This window comes from Hippocampus bargibanti, linkage group LG16 (genome assembly GCF_051943395.1).
Source record: "Hippocampus bargibanti isolate YZ-2025 linkage group LG16, ASM5194339v1, whole genome shotgun sequence".
NCBI lineage: Eukaryota > Metazoa > Chordata > Actinopteri > Syngnathiformes > Syngnathidae > Hippocampus > Hippocampus bargibanti.
This window is the reverse complement of record NC_142749.1, coordinates 4,384,860-4,410,360: the sequence shown is the minus strand read 5'-3', so window position 1 is coordinate 4,410,360 and position 25,501 is coordinate 4,384,860. Positions and strand designations below refer to the sequence as shown.

Sequence of the window (25,501 nt, the reverse complement as noted above, 5' to 3'; positions counted from 1 at the left end):
TTTTTTTGCTTTCCGCTATAGTAAATCCTTGTTCAATATTCAAACACTCACTGAACTGTACTTTGCATACCTTTCTACTCATGCCGACATCTTCATCCAGACATCTTAAAATCTAAATTACACTTCTTTACAATCACCACTGAACGGATTGAAAAACAAACAAACAAACACAAAAAAAGAAACCCACACTTGCTTTAAATATCAGACAGACACAATCAATAATTATGAATGTGAAATTCATGGCAAAAAAAATCATTTTCATAATTTTATAAATACTTATCTTTATTTCAGTATACAAAATAAGAGTATGTACATCCACACAAAAGTGGTTTACAATATCCATGAGTTCATAATGCTCTAAAAATAAAATATATTTGGAACTGACTGCATGTGAAAGATGATTAATATGCAAGTCCTTCATCCTTTTTCTTTCCGGTCCACAGGGTTAAAGTCATGCTGAAAATGCACACAGGACAAACATCCGGGTCCAGAGTCCAAAACCTTCTGTGTTTATACCAGTAATTTATGTTCCCCTTTTTATTGATTTCTTTTTTATATTTTGCTTTTCCCCTCATGTCCAGAAGGAAAAAGTAGTACCGAAGGAAAAAAAGATTCCCACAAGTCCACAGAGCTGATCTCATACGTCTCCCACCAGCTTTAAAATCCAACGTTATTACTTTTTATGAGAGCTATAATAAAATAGAGTTCCCTCATCCACATTGGGTGAATTCATGGTCATTAACAATGAAAAAAAAGAACTACCCAGGAGGACGGCGGTCTTCACATAAACTGTCATCGCTTTCCATGTCCAGTAGAAACTCAATTGACAGTTTGAAAAATCGATACTAAAATGATAATGACACTTGGTGGTGAAATACAGATGCGAAAGCTGAAGACAAAAAAATTGCCTTCTGGGTATTTTAGTGCTTTGGTTCACTCTCGCTGCTCGGTCCGGCCGATGGACTCATTTGCAGACATATCTCTCCACAATCCGATCGCACTTCTTGCAGGTGACGTAGCAGCACCAGTGATACTTGCAATGGCAGCGTTCCACCAGCTTCTCCGTGTACGGGTTGTAGCCGCGGCCGCAGCACATCAGGTCACAGCTGTCGCTGCCAGCCGAGGTTTTGTTACACTGCCTGCAATTAGCATAAATAAAGTCAGAAGATTGAGTGAGCATCTTTTGTTTGAAAGACAACCTGTTTCTAGTTTGGTTTCCCCGCAAGGAGACAATTAAGCTAATGGCTTCGTTCTAAACATTTCATCCAGCGGGCCTGTACAAACTCAAAGCCTGTGAAGAACTCACAATGGCCCTTTAAATATTCTTGACCGAGCGATGTGCCCTCATTTTGTTTTGTTTTCCTCTCGTTTTTTTTCCTTTTGTCACATCGTCTTAGGCGCTGGATGCCACGGATGCTTTCGGGAGCCAATGGACTCTTGAATAGGCGGCGGACAGCTCCGCCATAAATCACACTGAATACACAGGCTCGCCCATTTTCTCTTCAGTTTGCTCTTTTCCACATTATGGCTCCGTTTTTATGACGGCAGAGTGTTAATGACCGGCGTGACGAGAGGGGCGCTTAAGTAAATGGTGGCAGCGGGAGTGTAGAAGAAGAGTGAAAGGCAGCTTTTAGTATGTCGTTGGGGAGCTGTGAGATAGGAACACCCAGGCGTTCTTTGTATAGTTTTAAAGCTAAATCTCATTAAGACTCATTTAAACTAAAGGTGTGGCAACACAGCAAGACTGGTAGATTTACAATGTGTGAGATAATCAGTTTTAACCCTGAAAAAACTGAGTGAAAAAAATATCCCATATTTTTTTTGTCTTTGTCAATGATTTTAATAAATGGGCTTTTAAGGGTTGATTTTTAAACAAATTTATTTCCATATTAGCACAATTGGCATCAGAAAAAGAAAAGTCAAATAGTCATCTGGGAATCTTGTTTTTGTGCATCTCCGTGACGTCACGGTAGGTATCGTCACTGACCGAGAAAGCGACACACAATGCATTTTGGATACTTTGTTTCGTCTGGAAACTCCGTGTTGATACGTGTTGATAGCGAAGTTGGAAAAAACATGAATAACGCGATGGTGAAGCGTTGTGTGTTGCACCAAGAGTTCTATTTGATACTACAGTAAAGTCTCGTTATATCGATATTGGTTATATCGATAGTACTGCTTATTACGATACTATTTCTATGAACTCAAGGAGAAAATTACATGCCCGCAGGATCGGATATATCGATAGTCCGGTTATATCGATATTTTTTTCGACTCCCGAGAATATCGATATAACGAGACTTTACTGTAGTTGACACAAATTCCCAGCAGACAAATCAGCCCATTTCCAATGGAGCTTGGGCGCCATCTTGTGGATTTTCTGGGCGCTACATTGGAGTCCAGACGCCTCAAAATGAGATGGAAGGACTTCTTTAATCGATTGGAAACATTTATGCTTTCCTCTTCAGAGTATTTGAATCCTATTCATAACTGGGGGAGTAACAAGAAAGCATCTTCTCCGAATCTCAAGCCATTCTTTTGATTGTCGAGCACGTCTTGGCGTGACGTCGCGAACAAGGGGGCGGGACCTTCTGAAACTTTCTGAGGTCATTTTGAAGTGGTTTTGGGACACTTTATGTCATTTTTATTCGTGTGTTGTATTTGACTAGAAAATATCAGCCTGTGTGTTTTGGGTATTTTACATGCTATAAAATGTTTTTCTGATGTCAGTTAGGAAACAAAAAAATGGTGTCGGTTGTCCTTTCAGTTTGATTTGTTATTTAATTCAGCCAGAAGTATGACACGAGGTGACATGTGCTTATTTTTGGGGGGTCGACTGATTTAAAAAAGAAAAAAAATAACACCCCCTCTGCATTGTAACATAAAAACAGTCCACTTTCTTAAAGGCCAACAGTGCACTAAAGAAGGCATTTTTGAAAAGGACAAAAAAGAAAATGAACAAACCGGTTCTGATATTTTTGAAGACGAATGCATTGAAAAAAGTACAACAATGCAAATCCAAATAAAATAAAACTTCACTGTTCTGCCATTTCTTACACTATTATCACCCTGTCACTGACGCATACCACACTAAATGTGCCCTCCTATTGCCCTCCATTAAAACACAAACTATTTCAAGGGTCTCTCTTGCTTCGAGGTCCTGTGAATGTCAGAGCTAACAATGTAGACAGGAGGTCAATTCAAGTGTCAAGACTGATAAAGCCTCTGCTTTTAGTGGCCACCGCTGAGTGACAAATCAGTGGTGTTGCAATGTAAGGCAAAGGCAAAGTCATCAAAGTTTCCCTTTACCAATGCCCTGACTGTTTCCTCTCACGGCCCACAAGTCCGTGTGCCTCGTGATTTTTGGGCCAAAGCGTGTTTGGATATCAGGCAGCAGAAATTGCATCCGGTGTGTGTCCTTGACATAAAGCATGGCTATTGTTTTATCTGTAAAATGGCCGAAAGATGTCTGATGACATCCATGTTATATATATAGTCAAACCTCGGTTTTTGACCATAATCCGTTCCAGAAACCTGCTTGAAAACCAAAACATTTCACAATATAATCAATGTAATCAATGGCTGCATTTTTTTAAATTGTGAGTGAACAATACAAAAACCTGCTCACAATGGAACGCAACAGGAGGATTATGTGTCGGTTACAATGAGACGCGACATGAGAAAGTGACGTCTAAGGAAGCGGAGGGGAATCGAGTGGTGCATTCAGGTGCATTCAGTTTGCTCGAGAACCGATTATCGGTTGTAAACAGAGGCATTAAAAAACTTACATTTTTGATTGAAAACCAAATTGGTTGAGGGCCGAGGTTTGACTGTATAAGGATTCTCATTATTCATTTATGGATCATCATTCATTGTGCAATTATGCAAAGCCATCTGGGATGCACTGCAACTCAGCCAGTACCTTTATGAAGGACAAGCAGTATAGAAAATGGATGAATTGATGATGTGCTTTGTGAATTTCTCAATATGGTGTGCTTTTCTTTTGGGGGGCAGGGGGGGCGTGCCTCCAATAGAGCGCTATTTTAACTCATTCACTCCCATTCCTGAATATATTCGGGAATTGAAAAGCAAGATGCGGAGCAGCATTCCCAAATGTGTTCGGGTTTTCGTTTTTCTTGCAGGGGGAGTGCTGATAAAGTGCTGGTCAGACCTCGAGCAATGTTTTTTCCTTCCACGAGGAGGCAGAATTTGACTTTTGTACAGCCGCCCCCACTTCCATTGCAGATAACTTTAAACCTAATAAACAGGTACACTACATTGAATGTTTATGTAGTCCTAAAACACAATATTCTGTGGGTCCTGCAATTTGAATGAAAATGAAAAAAAAATAAATATATACTATAGTGGACATATTTTTGCACATCATCTGGCAGTGAATGAGTTTATATAGTGGACTTTTACGTAACAAGTGAAGAGAATGGTTTTGATTGAAACATTTGAGTCCGTGGAATATTTTTAAACTGCAATGGTACCTCTACTTGCAAAACAAATTGGTTCTGGATGAAATTTCTAAGCATTTTGGAACTTGAGATGGTGTTTGCTATGAAAATGCCCTAATCTGTTCCAAGCCGCCTTCAACATTCAGCTCAAAATGGTTTTCGAAATATAAAAATGCATCAAATCATGGAACAAATATACATTACAAATATATTATTGCACAATAGCTGATAATTGTGCAATATGTAAAAAACAAAAATTAGGGTCATATAACTTTTAACTGGGTCTTTATCACATTTTGGCCTGTTTAGTTCGTGTTCTGTCAAAGAAGTGTTTTTTTTTTCAGACGTTTGATAAAAAACTCAACCAAGACATTTTTTAGGGTGGCTCTGAGCAATCATTCAAAAATGTCCAAAGCAAACATTGTGAGCGATCAACAGACTGGTGAACTTTGTCTGGGTGATTCACATTTAGATCAAAACTATTGGAATGCCTCATGGCCTGAGGGAAGAATGACAAGGACACTCCTTAGACACATATGGTAGGGGTCCCTCTTAGCCAATGGGATGCCAGAATTCTAGGTAATAGCCAATGGCAGATCAACTATAAGTAATTATAAGGAAATTCAGAGCTGTGAGTAGGCGTTTCGTAACATGAACATTTCGTATGAAGCGACATTCATAAATAGAGGTACCACTGTACCTGCACATTCCTTCTAATGTACAGGTGTTGAAATCAAGGAGCAGGGGCGGAGATCTGGGCTTCATGTGGCCCCGGCAAATAAATGTTGTGCTTTGATGATGACGTTTCTCTCCAAAATATCTAAATTGCATGTTGAAAGATCGCAAGCAGTTTTTGTTGTTACCAATCCCCCATTTGAAATAAATAAATAAATAAATGTAATATTTGAGCAAATGTATATTTATTGTTCAGTGATATCTCAGTTTACGAACACTTTAGTTTACGAACATTAAATTTGTGAGAATATAATCTTGGCATACGAACTAGTTTTCGGGAAACACGCGGAGCGCCACAATGGCTGGCGGACTAGTTTTCGGCAGAAGAACACAACACCACACGGTTGAAAAGCACCACCGTAGCTGGCGGACAAGTTTTCCACACCCACTTTCTTTGAGTGCACTCAGTGCAGACTTTTGCTTTTTTGGGACCGAAAAAGACCCCACCACAGGTTAGTGTTAAGCCGAACAAGACACAAAAGAAAATTACGGTCGAGGAGAAGAAGGAGATCCTCGAAAAACACGAACAAGGTGTGCGTTTGTGTGACTTGGTGTCCCAGTACCAGTATGCTAAGTTGACCATAGCTACGTGTGGCTAAGGGTGTTTCTGTGTTGTCCAAGCAACGGTCTCAGACAATAGAAGAGGTTGAGAAACTCCTGTTTATTTGGATTAACGAAAAGTAGCTAGCAGGGGACAGTGTGTGAGGGTATTATCGGTAAATAAAACGACACTATTATTGGATTGGATTTGCCTTTATTATATAGTACAGTTTATTTCTTTAATTACAATACAATAGCACATTTATAATACATAAAAACATTAAAAATTTAAGGCTTATTCAGTACACATTTATGTTATATGGGGACCTGGAAATGGATTATTCTAATTTTTAATGGTTTCTTATGGGAAATAAATGTTTGGCAGACAAACTTTTCGCCTTACACACACACTGTTTTTGGATTTATGGTAAAAAACGACCCTTTTGTCCACAACAGATTATTTGTACGAGTTCTGAGTCAGGCATTCCAACCTATTGGGTGAAAACGGTGAGTCAACGTTATAACAGTACTTTTACAGTCTTTAAATATGTAAAACAAAGTAAACACGACTTTGATGACTGCATTGAGTTGGACATGTTGGCAGCAGTGTTAGTCATTTATTTCCTCTCTATTTTGGCTCATGGACAACATATCTCAGCTTTCACATACAATTTGAAGTAATCCGACATCTGGTTGATTAAAATGAAACATAATCTGTGGCAAACGTTTTTTTTTTATTTTTTGGGGGGGGAGAAACTTCTGCAACTGCGAGTTGTTATTCTCAAACTGTGCTTTCAGTGTCATGCAACCAAAACAAATGAATGGTCTGTGCTAAGGCATCTCCTTCTCCAAAATACGTTTCAGGAAAACTTCATACGTTGAAAAGATAATGTAGCATATTTTCCGTGTGATACTGCTTGGCCATTATTCAGGATGAATGAGTAAGACCCTCAGACAAGTTTGCTCCCTACCACTAAGTTTGCTCCCTACCACACACAGTTGGAGTGAACAAAATGGTGTCAGCTAACTTTTATCTTGAGGAAACCTTTAAATGTTTCTAAATCTGTGCAAGCCCCTTCAGTTGATAACCGTTTTGAGTCCTCGCGGGCCCAAGAATAAGAGCATTAGCCACTGTTTTCAGATTTTTTTTAAAGAGCACAAGGACCCCAGTCACAGTGGCCTTCTTCAATGACACGTGCTCAGACAAGCTGCAGACAGAGAGTACTCTTAGGTTGTTATCAGCCAGCCCGCTAACGAAACCGTGCCATTGGGTAGGACATCACTTTACTAAAGTCAACATCCTGGATGACTTGACTGTCAGGATTGGTCATTTCCTATCTATCTGCTGCTGTGCGGCTTTGGCATTGTTCTATTCCGCTATATTGAAGAGCCTTTTTAAGCCACGTTTTCACAGCAGCAGCAGAGTTCAGTTCGCATCCATGATTTAACCCTTGTGAGGACGGAGGTTACTGCAGTGGAATGCTTATCATGTTATCAGGTTACAGAGTGCATGCAAAGGTTAAGCCGCTTTTTGACCAACGTTTTAGGTCAGTTTGACATGCTGCACAATGTATGGCTGGCCGTTGGCAGGATCGCAATAAATGCAGTTGTACATTTAAGTACATTATAGCTTGCAGGCAAAATCGAACTTGCAAATGTCATGAGAATTGTTCAAGAAGCGAAGCATTGACATACAGTATGCAGTGTCAGTGAAAACTTGGCTTACGAACTTAATTGGTTCCCAGAGAGAGTGTGGAAGGCGAAAAGTGTGTATCCCAAAAAATAATTTCCCATAGGAAACCATTAAAATGAGAATAATCCGTTCCTAGGTCCCAATAAAACATAATTTTATACTTTCTAATTTTCTAAGCCTTAAAACAGTGTTTGCGATAGCGTCTGCCCGTACAACTTTTACATTGGGCGTACAACTTTCAAAACATCTGGCCGACAAATTTCTTAAAGAAAAAAGAGGCGATTTTTTTCAAATCAAATGTTTGTTTTATTAAATAAAGCAAAAGCCCAAAACAAAACACTACAAGCCACACGGACTCCTCTTTCTCAGCAGCTTTCAAAACGCTCAAGTACACTTTTCAGTCAGGGTGTCGTCCAAAGCACGAAACAGGCTTCTGATTGGCTGCCGGTGCCGCGTATGCAAATTGCCAAACGACCGGTCGTTTGGCAATTTGCATACTCTGCACCAGCAGTCAATCAGAAGCCTGCTTCGGACTACACCCTGACTGAAAAGTGTACTTGACAGTTTAGAAAGCCGCTGAGAAAGAGGAGTCCAAGTAGCTATGAGCAGGTAACACAACGCGAACATTGAATTGTGCACCATGACGACAAACGACAGCTGGAACAAAATCTTCAGCATGGGTTATTTACCATTAATTAAGCAAGGGCACATTTTTGGTAGGTAGCTCCTTAATTTAAAAAAAACCTTTATACTTCACCACAAGTTTTTTTGGGTCGATTAGATGTCTTTTTTTGTGTTTTAAGTTGTGAAAAATGGGTCAGGCAACTTTATGCCAGAAACTTTTAAGAGTTGTCTGCCCGGGTGTCCACTAACCTTTTGTCATGAGTTTCAGACACTGCTTAAAACTACAAAATATACCTTATTTTATGTATAATAAATGTGTTATGGTATTATAATTAAAGAAATGAACTGTACTACAGTAAAGTCTCGTTATATCGATATCGGATATATCGATAGTCCCGGTTATATCGATACTATTTCTATGCACGCACAGAGAAAATTACATGCAAACAGGGTCGGATATATCGATAGTTCCGGTTATCGATATTTTTTCAGACTCCCTTGAATATCGATATATTTTATTTATTCATTTTGTTGTTAGAAGAACGGGCTCGTTCGCGAACGACACATTACTCATTGAGGCATCTCCGTGGACGAAAAAAGTTTGTAAGCCAAGGTAAAGTTCGTATGCCAAGGTAACATTTTCATAAATGTAATGTTCGTGAACCGAAAAGTTCATAAGCCTAGGGGTTCGTAAACCGAGGTATCATTGTATTATCCATCTACTTAAATGTTGCAAAGTTCTATAAATTGCTACAATAATTGATATTCCAACCCACATTTTCGGAAAAGCGCGTTTTGGAATTTTGTGGCCATTTGCAGTGTAATTATCAAAAAATGATCATCGCAAAATTGTGAAAAAATGACTTACTAAGGGGTGCCCGTAAAATGAGACACACATGCACACACACACACGCATACAGTCAACCACCCCCATTGGTCGGGTATTGGGCACTTAATAATGAAAATTGACAAAAACAATTGGAAATCATTGACACTCATTGAAATACAGATGTTTTTTTCAGACAAGCCGCAGATAGAGATAACTAAGGTTGTTATCATCCAGTGCTTTTTTTTCTTTAGAAAGCCACTTTTTTTTAAATGCCAGTAAAACTCATCTCAAAACCCACCTATTTAAAATTGCATTTTCTGTGTAGCTCTTTCTCTTGTTTCTATTTATAATTGTATTTCATTTATTGTATTCTATTTTGTGATTGTATTTTATTTCTTATAGTACCTATGCTTGTCTGTGACTGTAAAGTGTCCTTGAGAGCGTTGAAATTGAAAAATTATATTAAAATATAATCTATCATTATTATAATAAACATTCAAGATATGCTTTCAAGAAAAACTGATCAAATATGGGGGTCAAATCTTGGGGAGACTACAAAACATTTCTGTTTCATTCTCTAGCTAACTGCCAATCACAGAGATCAATTGCACTGGATGGCCGATGCCATTTTGCATTCTATCGATTGAAGAGTCATTCATTCAACTCACTAAGAAACACAATCACACAGCGACGGTTTCCTTTTTCTAAATTTCAAACATTGGATTTTACTTCTTTTTTTTGTGCGCTTTATAACGTGGGGTGCCTTATTTATGTAAAACATACATATATGGGCACATAGACACAAACAACCATTCACACTCACTCTCACTGAGGACAATTTAGTGTTTAATCACCTTGCCACACATATTTTTGGAATGTGGGAGAAAAGCGGAGGGCCTGGAGAAGACGCATGCGTGTCCCAGGAGAACATGCAAGCAGCACGCAGGATTTGAACTCACAACCTATGCACTGTTAAGTGCACATGCTAACCACCCAACTACCAGACCATATTTGTTTTGCCACTAAATGAAACAATTCCAAATGTTCTGAAATATCTAGAAACATCAGCATATTCAAATCCATCAATTTGTTGAGAACATGGACCAAGCGGCCATGGCGAAATATTCACTTCATAATGGCTGAGAAAAGAAAGAGTATTTGGCAGAAGATTAACTGTAAAAATCATTTTCATGTTTTCAAGAAACAATAGAGAGCACTAAGAACCGTCATAGAACATCAATGTGAGATGACGAAAGGTTTTCTTATCTCATCTTAAAACTCCGAAGCGAGCCAGCCTGTCACAACCAGTCAGAAGACTCAAGTAGCTGCTTTTGGGACAGCCCGAAAATGAATTAAAACTTTGGACAGAAATACAGCACGGTGTCAATGGCAATCGAAACAGACACCTTGATGGAGCTGAAGCGTATTTCGTGTGCCTACAGGAATTATATAACTATGATGCAACGGCTCTCGATAATGTATTTCAGCATAAGATGATAGTTAGAGGAAGGACAGATTGAGTCACATGGGGCAGTATTGAATACAAACACACAAATAGATAGCCTATAGAGATGTTATTTTCCTTCTCTCGAAGCAAACTACTGCGAAAGGCATTCTCACCTGTCTTGTGTGCCAACTGAACCTTGCTTGTCATTCTTGGTACAGAAGTCCGGAGAACTCTGCAGGTAGACCAGCTCGTTCTCCCTTACAGGCCTGATGTCAATGTCTTTGGGCACCAGTTGCTTGCGTGTCCCCATGGGTCTGTGAACCACCTTCGTAGCCGACAAGTACTTAGTCTTCAGCTCCATGGCGATCTCTCTCAGATCCTGAAGACCTCTCCAGCAGGTCCTTATCGAGCAGGAGCCAGATACGCCGTGACATTTACATTTCATCACCACTGCCTCCCTCAATACCTGTCAACAGAAAACATGTGACCAGTTAATCAAGAGAGTAAAAAGAAACTAAATAATTTTGCTGAACAGGACGACATCTTGCTCACCTGTCTCCCGACTTCGCTGTTGTGCAGGTGCATCAGTTTGTTCGCGTGAGAACCTGCACGTTTCATTTTCATGGGAGCATCTGCAAACTTGGAACCCATGATCAACCCGTAGTGCAGGTTGTCCGCGCAGCCTCCCCAGCGATAACCTGGTTCTGGGATTTCAGCTGGAATAGGCCCACACGAGCACAGACGCAAATCTCCAGAGGTGCAAGCCCTTGCGATGGTGTGGCTGATGGTGGCGGCAGAAAGAGCGTAGACGAACGCAGACTCTCTGGTTCCTGGCCAATGAGACCACAAATAACCGACACTCAACAGGCTGAAGATAAAACGGCCAGTACCAGTCTTCACACTTGGACTGCAGACATAGCGAACATTCAAAGATGGATGAGAAATCTATATCCCTGCGTGGGTTTTTAGCGTGTACTCTGGTTTCCTCTCAAATTCTAAAAGCAACATGATGAACAGGTTTCTTCAGCCATCATCTGTCCTTCATTGAAGGTGTTGAATGTTTAGCTCCGCATCTGAAGAACTTCGTCAGCGAACTAAAGTTGTGCTGGTAACGCTGACCCTATATATATACATCCCTAATGGACAGAGGAGGCGATACCACACCACTGCTTTGATAGGTCCCTGTTCTACGGTTGGGAGGGAGCAGCGGACTACTCCATGAAGCTAATCTGATCACATCTTTTGTCCTCTCTGATCATGTCTATGACTGGCTCTGATTGCCCCATTAGCTCTGGTATCTCCTCATCAGCATGACTAAGCCTACGTGGTAATGACCTAATAAGGCTGTTATAAGCACAATTTAAATTAAACCTCAAACCACCATGGTGATTTAGTGAAGGGTTACCAGCACAACTTTAGTTCGTTGACGAAGCTCTTCGGATGAGGAGAGAAACTTCCGACACCTTCAAAGAAGTACAGATGACGGCTGAAGAAACCTTTTTATCAATGGACCACTCCTGTATGACTGAGAGCCTACACAGACGTAACATGGTAGGTTCATTGAACCCGAAATTTGTGATTGTGAATACTGATTTGTCCTCATGGCCAGCAGTTGGCTGGCAACCAATTCAGGTTGCCTGAAGACAGCTGAGATACGCTCAAGCACACCCACATCCCTCAGGAAGATAAGTGGCTGAGACGGTGGCTCCCCTCTCCCGGCAAATTGGCGTTTTCATGTTTATTATGTTTGTTAAAGTCATTATAAGTGCCTTGCATGCTGGGTCCGAGAGGACAGTAAATTCATCTGTGCTGTATGTCATGCATATTAGCATATTTGACAATAAAGCTGACTTTGACTTTGAGTGTGGAGGATTGTCAAAACCCAGAGAAATTATGTCTGACTGAAAGATGGTCATCCATGGATAGAAACAAGACAATAACAAACTGTTGGAGTTGTTACTTTTGCTTCAGTCAAGAAAGAGATTCCCAGTTCTACTTTTGGCTAACGGCTCTCCAATCGTAAAAAGTGGGTTTTGAAACATTTCCATTTTGGTGACAATTTGTAAATGTAAATACAGCACTGTAAATTTCGCGGTCATACCTCGGTCGAGGTCTGGAGGATACTTGGAAGAATCGCCGGGAATTTCGATGGAGGAGCAGTTCCAGCGCATGTCAGCAAAGGTCTTTTGGCACGTTTTCTTGACTTCGCGCGCTGCTTGGATGATGGTTTGCATGAGTTCCATGTTGCTGCGGCACAGCTGAGCTTGGGATGACACCAGGCCTGGCAACAGCTTACAGTGTTGGGTCTGGTTGACGTGTAAGGTCTTGGGTGTGTGCGATATTGCTCTGTGGTATAAAGAGACAGGAGAAAAAAGGGGGTCACGCACAGAAATCACTCTTAATTGTAATCGTGATGTTGTCTTGGTGTGTTTGTTTTAAGTATAAATATAATATAGTATAGCTATAAGGCTTAAATGGGGGACTAAAAGCTATGTCTGCAATTCAAGTCAGGAATTTTGAATATATGCAGTCGAATTAAGCCTTTCTTGCGCCCTGTAATCTGCTAACACGATAAGGTGGCCACTGTAATAACCGCAGTGGCGGACCGTCAAGGCCTGCAAAGCCTTGTCTGCTGGCCTAAAAATATCTGATTCACGGACTGATGTTAGTTATATTTTGTCCATGAATTAAAATAATTAAATAATCCCATATTGTCTTTCAGCTTCCTTTCATTACTTTTCCACTGTTGCACAGCTTCCAGATGTGTGTTTTCATTTTTAAGCATTTAACCAAGTACATTTCAGAGATCATTTGTTACCTGAGTAAGAAATGTAACTCGACGCCTTCACAATCACTTCTGCAAGTGCTGTGGCATCAAATGTGTCAATCAGACTGTTGCTCTAACGGTTAGAGGTCTTGGTTAGAGTCGAACCAATCAGATTTCGAGTTGGCAACCCAAACGGAGTACCAACGCCTTCTTGAAAGCACTGGTCAACGTCAGAGTTTTCACAAACTATGATTGGCTAGTGACTAGCAGATCATAGTTTGCAAAAACTGTTCTGATCACAAGCCGCTAGTCTTCTTCTTTCCTTTCGGCTTTTCCCTTCAGGGGTCGCCACAGCGAATCAATGTCCTCCATCTATCCCGGTTTTGTGCATCCTCTTCTCTCACACCAGCTACCTTCATGTCCTCTTTGACCACATCCATAAACCTCCTCTTCGGTCTTCCTCTCGGTCTCCGGCCTGGCAGTTCAAGGCTCAGCATCCTTCTCCCGATATAGTCACTCTCTCTCCTCTGGACATGTCCAAACCATCTCAGTCTGGCCTCTCTGACTTTCTCTCCAAAGCCTCTAATATGAGTTGTCCCTCTAATGTACTCATTCCTGATTCTATCCAACCTGACTCCCAGAGAAAACTTCAACATCTTCAGCTCTGCTACCTCCAGCTCTGCTTCCTGTCTTTTCTTCAATGTCACTGTCTCCAGTCCAAACATCATGGCTGGTCTCACCACCGTTTTATACACTTTTCCTTTCATCCTAGCTGAAACCCTTCTATCACACATCATACCTGACATTTTTGTCCAGACGCTTCAGCCTGCCTGGACACGCTTCTTCACCTCTTTTCCACACTCTCCATTGCTCTGGACAGTTGACCCCAAGTACTTAAAATCCTCCACCTTCTTTATCTCTTCTCCCTGTAGCATCACTCTTGCACTTAGATCCCTCTCATTCACACACATATATTCCGTCTTGCTGCGACTGATCTTCATTCCTCTCCTTTCGAGGGAATATCTCCACATCTCTAGTTTCTCCGCCACCTGTTCCCCGTTCTCGCTACAGATCACAGATGTCATCTGCAAACATCATGGTCCAAGGAGATTCTTGTCTAACATCGTCTGTCAGCCTGTCCATCACCATAGCAAACAAGAAGGGGCTCAGAGCTGACCCCTGGTGGAGTCCCACCTCCATCTTGAATTCCTCCGTCACACCGACAGCACACCTCACAACTGTCTTACAGTCATGATACATGTCTTGTACCGCTCTGACATACTTTTCCGTCACTCCAGACTTCCTCATGCAATACCACAGCTCTTCTCTGGGCACTCTGTCATATGCTTTCTCCAGATCTACAAAGACACAATGCAATTCCTTCTGACCTCCTCTGTACTTCTCTATCAGCATTCTTAAAGCAAACACTGCATCTGTCGTACTATTTTTTGGCATGAAGCCATACTGCTGCTCACAAATGTTTACTTCTGCTCTTAGTCTAGCTTCAACTACTCTTTCCCAGAGTTTCATTGTATGGCTCATCAACTTTATTCCTCTGTAGTTAGTACAACTCTGGACATCTCCTTTGTTCTTAAAAATGGGCACGAGTACACTTCGTCTCCATTCTTCAGGCATCTGTTCACCATCTAAGATCTTGTTGAATAATCCAGTCAGGAACGCCACCTCTCCAAGACACTTCCATACCTCAATTGGTAAATCATCAGGCATGAGTGCCTTTCCCCCCTTCATCCTCTTCAGCGCCCTCCTCACTTCCTCCTCGCTAATATTTGCAACGTCTGGGTCCACAACAGTCACGTCGTCTACTCTTTTTTCCTTCTCATATACCTCATTCATCAATTCTTTCAAGTACTCTTTCCATCTAACCATCACACAATTGGCACCTGTTAATACATTGCCATCTCTATCCTTAATCACCCGAACCTGCTGCAAGTCCTTACCATCTTTGTCTCTCTGTATCGCCAGCCTGTAAAGATCAGTCTCGCCTTCCTTGCTGTCCAGCCTAGCATACAAGTCATCATAAGCCTCTTGTTTGGCTTTTGCCACCTTTATTTTAACCGTGCGCTGCATCTCCTTGTACTGCTGTCGACTCTCGTCCGTCCTCTCGGTGTCCCACTTCTTCTTTGCTGACCTCTTTCTCTGTATACACTCCTGCACCTCCCCATTCCACCACCAAGTCTCCTTATCTATTTTTCTTCCACTCGATACACCAAGTACTTTCCGACCTGTGTCTCTGATTATGTCACAAGCCGCTAGTGACAAGAGCATACTGGCCAGCGCTAGCACACTACCGGTAGCATGCTGCACAAGCAAATATATTGTGTTGATTTAATAGCAGTTTTGTCAACCTACAATGTCTGAAGGTGGAGAAGAAATGGATTTGGTTGGAGATTTACTGTTAAAGCCATTTTCAAGATGGACTTTTCAAGAAAAAATGGACATCATTAAGAAAGGTCAGTCAGTTATTTCTTAGCGAATGGTACCCTCTAGTGGACTTGTAGTAAATCACACCACTTTTTTTCAGTCTGGATTGATTCAGACGTAGCACTACTGAAGGCCTAGCAATGAAATCAACGGCCATCCCCAAAATGTTTAAAATAGAAAACCTTTTAGGGAATACTTTTGAGGTGAAATCCATCCCTTCGGGAAAATTAATAGCAGATCCAAAAAAACATTTGGCCCATTTTTGGCTCTGGCCATGATTTTTCTTACAATGCAGAACTTGTGATGAGATATTCCTCCAAAATTACACAATACTACTACAATCGATAATATAAAGCAGGATTTTCCTCACCATTTTTTATTTGGTACCATGAGAGATTTTGTCGTTCTTGGCCTTAGTCAAGAAACCTCAGGCAAGTACCGTTGTCATGCGGTGATGCGGGCAGGCCACAGGGGCCTATTTCATACTAAGCACTTTGTTATAGCTTCAGCTGTTGTTAAAGCGCTATACTGTATAAATAAATATGTATTGTATTGTATTGTATTGTATTGTATTGTATTGTATTGTGTCTGAGTTGGGGCAATACCCAGTGAGCAGCTGTGACGGCTCGCCGCTCAAAGTGACTCGCATGTGTTTATTGTCACATCTGCTTTGGCATTGCGACTTGATGCTTGGATTTAGCATAGCGCACGTGGCTAAATCCTGGTTTAATACAGTATGTAGTGATGGCTATTTCTGTCTTGAGTGTGACTGCAAGCCAACCTGTCAAGGCAGATGTCTATCCCCACGTCTCATGAGCTATAATCCTGTCCGAGTTTTTATTTCACCCATACATCCATCCATCCACCCATCCATTTTCTGATCCGCTTTATCCTTGCAAGGTACGCAGGGCATGCTGGAGCCTACCCCAGCTGTCTTTGGGGTAGTAGGAGGGGTACACCCTCAATGCCAAACAATCACAATGCACACATAGACAAATAACCATTTGTAATCACATTCACAACAAGGAACAATTTCGAGAGTTCAACTCCGTATGTTTTTGGTATGTGTGGGTGACGGGAGCACCCGGAGAAACCCCACGCAGCCACAAGGGAGAACATGCAAACTCCACACAGGAAAGCCAGAACTTTGCAGCTCTGCACTGTGAGGCAGACATGCTGACCAGTTGACCACCGGGGTTGCTTAACTACTTCACTGCCATTGCTGAATGTATTCTGGAATTTGAAACCATGATGTGGAGTGCAATTCCCGAATTTGTTCAGGTTTTGGTTTGCAGGGGGTGCCGATAAATCGCTGGTCAGACCTCTGGCAACGTTTTCCCTTCCATGAGGGGGCAGCATTTGCCTTTTGTCCATTTTAGAGCTTTGTTACAAATTCAACTGTTGTTAAAGCGCTATATAAATCAAAATGTATTGTATTGTATTTTGTACAGCCGCCCCCATTTCAAGCTCAGATAACTCCAGACCCACATAACTTTGGAATTAACTATTTTTTTCTGATGAAAAAGAAGATAGAAGAGAGTCTAAGGTTTACTTCTCTCAATTGAATGTTTATGTAGTCCAAAAACTCAATATTCTGTGGGTACTGCAATTTGAGTGAAAATGACAAAAACCCTGGTACGGGAGTGAACCCATTTTTGCACATCGTCTGGCAGTCAATGAGTTATTATTTGTTGTCCATTTTTGGTTGGTAAAAAATATCAGACTGGCAATTATAACAATATGCTACTCCTTAATAAATTAATTTGTGTAATAATCGAGCAGGTTTAGCAGCATATTTATGAATGAAATATAATGACATCTACCACAAATGTCTGCTATACAGTATTCGCACATATGTCTACCTGCAAATCACCAACATTGCTTTACCTCGCACCAAAAGTTAGATGTAGAATAAGCTTAAACGACAAAAGTTAGATGTAGAATAAGCTTAAACCATCAATTTGCCACAAGCAACAGGCGGATATAAAATAACACGCCTTCGCAAGCAAAGCAGAGTGAGTCTTGTGCTTCCATGAAAATCTGTACACACATTTTTCATGCACCGTTTACAAAAATAAAGCCCGTCTTGTAACAAACCAGTTTTTGTTACAGAACAAATCTCGACCTTTTTCATCTATTCTATCAATGTTGGCAGAATTTTAATGATAACATTGAAGATTGGCCATGCAAGAGGAGATGCGAGATGAGAGCCCAGCTTTCGCTGCTTTTGGTTTTAATTTTTTGGTACTCTTGTTGACTTTAATACTGTGATATCAATAAAACCAGCCACACACAGATTTGCATTCACGGTTCACTGCTCTCATCACACACACGCACACACACACACACACACACACACACAAGGCCTCACAAGAATATGCCAAACAAGACCACAAATCTTCATGCTTCTTTTAATTTGCCATCTCCATCTTTGCCTTGGGAAAGTTATTACTGTGATTAAATTTCGTCGGATAGCTTGGAGGTCAACTTTGCTGTCTCTGTTTACTAAGCCGCATCAAAGTTATTAAAGACTTTTCCAGTCATGGCCAGGGGAACTGCCCATTAAATCTACTATCCCTTTCATGAAATACACGTGGACTGAACGTTCAAGCTTTTCCCCTCATCGGGATCAACTTCAAGAATGTCGAGGCCAGCTTCAAAGCTGCCACGGGGGGCTTCACCCCATAAAAGGCCACCACATGCATAAAAGTGTCACACAGCGTTGCGCCGTTTCATGACGTCGCGTGAACTGGTGGATTGGAAATAAGGGAAATGGATACTTACAGCCATTTGATGCCGGAGCAGACCTGGGAGAGCAGGAGAGTGGCAAGCACAGCGAAAGGGAGGACATGAGAGCACCTCCTCATGGTTGACAATGAGTGTGGTTTGCCAGGTGCAAAAATACAAAAGGGAACGGTTACAGCTTTGTGATCTCAAAGCACCGCCGTCATGGCAATGTCTTGTCTGGTAAACCCTGTTGTGAGAAGAAAACAAGTCATCGTTGACTTTTGCAACAATTTCATGAAAGCCGAATAACCTGAAATATTTTAGAGTGCCGATTTTTGTGTGTGTGTCAGGCAATGCAAAAAAATGCAATTTCCACCTTAAAACCACAATTTCTCTCCTGACCACATTTATACTAAAACTCAAAAGCGTAATTCGAAACATAACCTGAAAAAAATGAATTCCTTTCATCACAAAGAAATCTAATGACTTTAAGGAAAGACAGTACGTACTAACGTATGTATACATGAGGTGATCTGCTTTTAAAAACATTATTCATTTTTAAACGGATCATTACCGAATACAATGCACAAAGAAAATGATATAAAGCGACCAGTAATTTTATGTTAATAATGCCATTCACCCTCTCTCTTTTGATATATACGTATATATCATCCATCCATTTTCCGTACCGCTTATTCCTCATTAGGGTCGCGGGGGTTGCTGGAGCCTATCTCAGCTGACACCCTGAATTGGTTGCCAGCCAATCGCAGGGCACACAAAGACGTACAACAGTCACTCTCAAACTCACACCGAGGGACAATTTGGAGTGGTCAATCTGCCTGCCATGCATGTTTTTGGAGTGTGGGAGGAAACCGGAGGACCCGGAGAAAACCCATGTGGGCCCGGGTAGAACATGCAAACTCCATACAGGGAGGCCGGACCGGGACGCGAATCAGCGACCTCTGCACTGTGAAGCCGGTGTGCTAACCACTCGACTACCGGGCCGCCCCTATATATATATATATATATATATATATATATATATATATATATATATATATATATATATATATATATATATATATATATATATATATATATATATATATATATATATATATATATATATAAATGGACAGGACGGCGGAAAAAAATCACTGGCACCACCCTACTCACTCTAGAGGGTGGATGGAGTGATGGATATAGATAGATAGATAGATAGATAGATAGATAGATAGATAGATAGATAGATAGATAGATAGATAGATAGATAGATAGATAGATAGATAGATAGATAGATAGATAGATAGATAGATAGATAGATAGATAGATAGATAGATAGATATCAGAATCATCTTTATTGCCAAGTATGTAGAACACACCACGAATTTGTCTCCAGTGGAACACGCTGCACTAGTATCATCATAAAAAATGGCAAAGAGGCACTATACAGTTATATTTGGGTGACTGTTCATAGAGTTAATGGTTTGGGGTAAGAAGCTGTTGAAATGTCTGCTGGATTTGGTGCGTATGGATCGGTAGCGCCTGCCTGAGGGGAGTAGCTGGAAAAGATGGTGGGCAGGGTGCGGAGGGTCCAGTAGGATTTTCCGTGCCTTTGTTTCGATTCTTACAGTGTGCAAGTCCTCGAGAGTGAGTAGGGTGGTGCCAGTGATTTTTTTCCGCCGTCCTAACTGTCCATTTATAATATATATATATATATATATATATATGCATAACATATTATGCATAATATATAATAATAATACATTTCATTTATGCATAAATGGTCTGTTTAATGTGGACCCTAATGACACAAAGTTGTCATGTTGTATGCCCTCTTCTACTTAAGGAAGTAAAATAAACACTGCGATTAACTTTATTAGTTTACCTGCAAGTTTCCATTTTTTTAAGTTGGGAGTAACAAATCTGATAGACTTGTCAACAATAATTCATATTCCGTGCGCTAAGAAGGAAATAATATATGTAGACAAAAATAAAGGCAACCAAGGCTTGAATTTCAAATTGGGTTAGTGCATTCCCATTCATATGCTAATTTTTGGAAAACTCAGTATGTAACTACAGGCATGTTATGGCTTTTGTTTCTTGTGTATTCCCTGAAGGCGACTTTTGCATTGTTTCATTTGCGACGACATGTACAAACGCATGTCTGCTCAAAGGGAGAGGTGTTGAAGTGACTTTCTCAAGGGCATCTTGACAGGGCTCTAAAGCTGACGCCACACCCCAGCAACCAGTCCCAATTTTATACTTGGTTCAAAGTGGGTATTCTGCTCCTGTACTTTAGGAGGTGGCTGTTTATCCAAATGGTGGTTATCAACCTACCACTTTACAGTCATTGACCCCAGACTGAGTTACAGCAATACAAATACAACCTGGGTGGTATTCGTATAATGGTGATATAACATTAAAAAAAGAAGTGGCTATTGAATGTTTTTCTTTATTTGGATACCGTGAATGGGTGCGTTTTAATACAAAGGGAGTCAGCAGCGTGCCAGTCACGTCCTTCGTTTGCTCACATCATCCAAGCCTGCGTTTTATTTTGGCGTTACTGCCACTTCGCTAAACATGTAAAAACAATAAAACCGTCATGTTGTCACGTGAACTCAGTAATCCGCAGCCTGCAGACAACAGCAGTAGAGGAGGCATCAGATAGTGCGATAAGGGATCTTTTTGAAGTGCGCTTTAAGTGAGCGCATTAAAACGCACAGGTAGGAGATAATCAGCCTTTTAATGCCGATGGGCAGAAATCCAAAGGAAACTGCTGAAAAATCCTTTCATGTGAACGAGTTCGGCTATTAATTGTTCCAGCCACAAAAAGGAAATACATCACAAAATACATTAATTTGTATATTTATGACAATTTCTGCTGTAGGTTGAAAACGCATGGCGGTGAAGGGATTGATGGTGTGGGGGTGGAACGATGTGTCAAGGAGATTAACAAACGTTCATTCAAATTCATTCAGATTGCATCTCCAGTTTCGCCAACAGGATGTTCTCGATGACCGCAATCAACAAGTTTGCGTCACATTCCAAATGAAGCGATTAATCATAAAGAATTCAAATTGTTAAATATTTTAAACTTGTATTTCCTGTATATTATAGCTCTGCATGTTATAAGCGTTGTTACAGCTTCAGCTGGTGTTAAAGCGCTATATAATTCAATGTGTATTGTATTGTACATTCGCAGAACGTTGACAACCAAACGTGTTGATATTTCAATTTACTTTTTATATTTTTTTTTCCAAATATAATAATACTAAAAAATAATTAAAAATCCAGTTTTTAAAAATAGTATTATGCTTGGCCTTTTTATGCACATTTGGTCTTTAATATATATACTTTATATATATTGGTCACACAAAATACAACATTATTCTCACATATTATCAAGCAAGTTGCAACTCACCTTTTTTTGCTGCGCCAAATCGGCTTCTCACCGTATATCAAACTGTACAGAAATCACACGGCAGCAGGTCCCAATGTACCAGTAGGGGAAAAAACAGTATTTCGTCTATTTTTGTTTTTAGCCCAATGCGTCCGAAAAATCCAAAATGGGAAGTAAGAATAAATCCGGGCAGCATGGTGTGTTTTCCAAATCGTTGAGCGCGTGTGTGGAACGAGTCTGTGTGAGAAAGACAGACAGGGAGCGGAACTAAAGTTGGGCTGAATCAGAGCAAGTGAGAGCCTGAGAGCGCAGTCTGGGCTCTAAAGTACCCCAACCCACTTTTGATGTGGCTTGGTGATGTCACACCTGTATTAGCATAACAAAGCGCGCCTCCGCGACCTGACTGCGGCGCGCCCATGTGCTTGCTCCAGTAAACAATTCAACTTTACATGACTACAGAGGCTTCGGTATTCACAATCTGCTCTGAATGAGAAGTACAGCTACTTCAGTTGAAATATATAAATAAAAACTCTGGTCAAAAGTACAACGAAACAGAACACACATTGATATTGATATATAATTCCAGAGCCCATTTCTTTTCGATAACTCACAAACAAATCTAAACCCAATTAAACAGCATCATCAAGAAAAAAATCTCAGTATTGCAAAACGTTCGTTTTTAATCAAACATTACAACATAGCATGTAAGGATATAAACAGAGTTTAGAACATGCTATTTACATGAAGAAAACACACACCATCTATCACGTTTTAATTTGCGACCAACGGGTGACACACTGTAGTCATGTTTTACTCATGGTTTTCTTTACTACTTTTGACATTTTAGCTCTGATGGCCTTGTTTGAGATTTTGTTCCTTGCTGACTTTATTTAATACAATTTTTTAAATTAAACTCCTTCTTGTCTGCATTTTTGGGGTCCACCACCACCACCTTGAAAACCGTAACACCATCAAGACATCAACGGCTCTTGTAGAGGCCAACAAAAGGACCAAATATGATATCAAACTACCTCTGTTACAGTGTTATTTTTGATTCTGCATAATCTTTGACTCTGATCTTGTTTGTTGCATATTCATAGATTGATCAGGTAAAATGAATCGTGCGGCTGGTTATTGTAGTTAACTTTACCAAGATATGTTTTTCAAAATACTCTGCCAGTATCATATTTTGTTTTTGGACCCTTTTTCATAATACAAAAGTACAATATATGACAACAATAACACATAAACCCAAAATAATTATTCATTTGAAACATGTTTTTATTTAATGCATATTAATATTGCATATTAATTGTCAGAAATCATTTGTGAACACAATTCTTTAAGACTTGGCTGTTTTTTGTTATTCATAAGAGTTCTTGTAATGTGCACTAAAGATGCATGATATATGTTGAATAACAAATTAATAATTTCCCTTCATGCAAAAAAAAAAAACACATTTGGATGGATGCAATTTACTGGTTACAATGTACTTTGAAGGACTGCCAAGAAAATCTGTCTATTGTCGCATCATTTTTTTTCCTTCTCAATGTGAACCACACGCCAGTCCGTGATATGTTGCACAGCCAGCCGTGGAAAACCCAAATTCACGTTTCCTGAGACTATTCTGTGCCTCAAGTACTTCGGCAGAAGTGAGTGAGCTGTTGCCCAGACCTTGACCTTCCAGGTGCTTGAGCTAACATGCTTGGCCTTAAGTTGTGCTTCAGCTTGGGTGTTGCCAGGCACTTCCAGATCTGAAGAATCCACCAACAAGCTTGCTTTCATCCAAATCACCACTACGAGGGCTGTATTAACCTACTATATTCCATGTATCTAATACTCTGCCCTGATCGGAATAAGGACCACGACACAGTGCGTGAAAAGACAAATCAAAAGCTACAGGAGATATATTTTAAAGTTCATTGGTAGGTGTACCTAATGTTGTGGCCAATGGGTGTATGTTATAGAGTGTGGTCCTGCTCATATGTGTTTTACATTGCAGTCAACTGTGAATGGGCACAGATTGTTACATATGTGGGTGTTGCTGAGCTTCCAGCAAGACCGGGCCCGTTTTCAAAAAGACTTTTTACACTCAGCCTCTTCATTCCTGAACTGAGGTCAACACCCAAAGCCTTTGATTTTTCTCCCACGACTCTCACCTTCTGGATAAAAGCGGGGAGAGGGGGGTGACATCTTTGGGGAGACGTAGGGTACGTGCCACATTAAGACTTCATGATTGTGAAACCACTCGCCATTTCTGAGCTGGATCAGAGAAGGGGTAGTGTTCATCATGAAAGTTTTTCAGAGGTTGTCAAGCAAATGTGCCAATATTTCAAGAAACAGGACAGGATTGTTGTATGCAGTAGGGAGAAAAAACTATAGTTTTAACATTGGGTAGTTGTCAAATTTTACATGCTTTTGGACGTGATCAGATGAGACGTGAATTGTTTATTTAATTCCACGGTCTGCCGGAGTTCATGTTAGAAATTGCCAGAGAGGGGGAAAAAAAAAATTAAATGACGTCTGTCCTACCCATGCACCGTAGGACATAATTAGTTTCCAAATCTTTTGCACACCAATTGTTTGGAACCCCTCCTCTCTATTGTGCTTTGAAGACAAAGCCCTTTCAAGTGGCAGATGGGTGGCACTTTTCAATACGTCATGTGGTCATCCAGGAGTGCCATGAGCCTGCAGAACAGACGAGACCAGGGAACAGTTGTCTTTTTTTTAAGGGGTGTGGGGGGGGGGGGGCGATTTTGAAAAATAATAGATGATGCTTGTGTAATAATATGCATTGTGGAGCAGCAATCTCTTGAAATCAAATGATCTTTCCATCTTCCAACCATCACAGGAACAGCTAGAAATGATAAAGGATTGAACACTGACGCAGGAAGACCTTCGGTTCGGATCTGAGGGCAGCGTACAGTACTGACGGGTCGGGAACCTATGTGTATGTGGCTCTTTTAATGATTGCATCTGGCTCGCCGATAAAACGATATATAAAAGATATATTCTTGCTTTTTCGCTGTTCATTTCCTATTTGGGCTGCAGTTGGTGGAAAGCGCAATTTTGATTGGAATATACTGACCTAGATTGGCGGAAAGCACAATTTTGATTGGATGATACTGGCCGTTCACGTTAAAACAGGTAAACGCCCCTTTTGAAAAAGCCAGACGAGTATCGTACACTTCAGGTTGAATGGACCAAATGATTCGCCTTTGTGGAGAGAAAAGGTTCTGATTCTAATTTGCAATGAAACAATACCGGAGATGAAACAGTCGAATGTCAGTGGCACTTTGACAAGCCCCATGCTAACGTTAGCATCAATATACTTCTGTGAGAGACAGTAGAAAGCAAGTGTGGAAGCTAATGATTGTAAATTTCTCCACTGCGAGACTAATAAAGGCAAATCCAATCCAATGATCCCGTATGGCCCCGGCAAGTTGACTATCATTCCAATCATTTGGCTGCATTTTTACCAATCATGAGGAATGGAAAACCATTCATGTTAATGGTGAGTACGAAGCCTCTTGGATTAGAAGCGAAACATTCGACACCTTCAAAGAAGTACAGATGACGACTGAAGAAACCTTTTCATCAATTGACCACTCCTGTACGACTGAGAGCTTCCGCAGACGTATCACAAAGTTATTTTGAATAATTCATTCTAACATTTTGTTGAAAAGTTGCCACGCGGGCCTGTTTGCGTGCGTGTGTGTGTATCTGTGTGTGTGTGTGTGTGTCGCGGGCGTGTTTGCGTGCGTATGTGTGCGTATCTGTGTGTGCGCGTCTGTGTGGCTCTCACTGAAAAACATTTAAATATTTAACTTTTTG

The 25,501-nt window shown here is 40.6% G+C and overlaps 1 protein-coding gene across 1 annotated transcript; it reads right to left on the bottom strand.

Moving 5' to 3' along the window:
• Window positions 1-263: 263 nt before the first annotated feature.
• On the bottom strand, window positions 264-21,986 carry wnt11 (wingless-type MMTV integration site family, member 11). Its single transcript, XM_089017502.1, has 6 exons — window positions 21,689-21,986; window positions 18,322-18,511; window positions 12,430-12,674; window positions 10,881-11,158; window positions 10,502-10,794; window positions 264-1,139 (listed from the first exon to the last, which is right to left on the bottom strand). The coding sequence occupies exons 2-6, from the start codon at window positions 18,402-18,404 to the stop codon at window positions 965-967; spliced, it is 1,074 nt and encodes a 357-aa protein (XP_088873628.1). The 5' UTR covers window positions 18,405-18,511; window positions 21,689-21,986; the 3' UTR covers window positions 264-964.
• Between the last annotated feature and the right edge of the window lie 3,515 nt (window positions 21,987-25,501).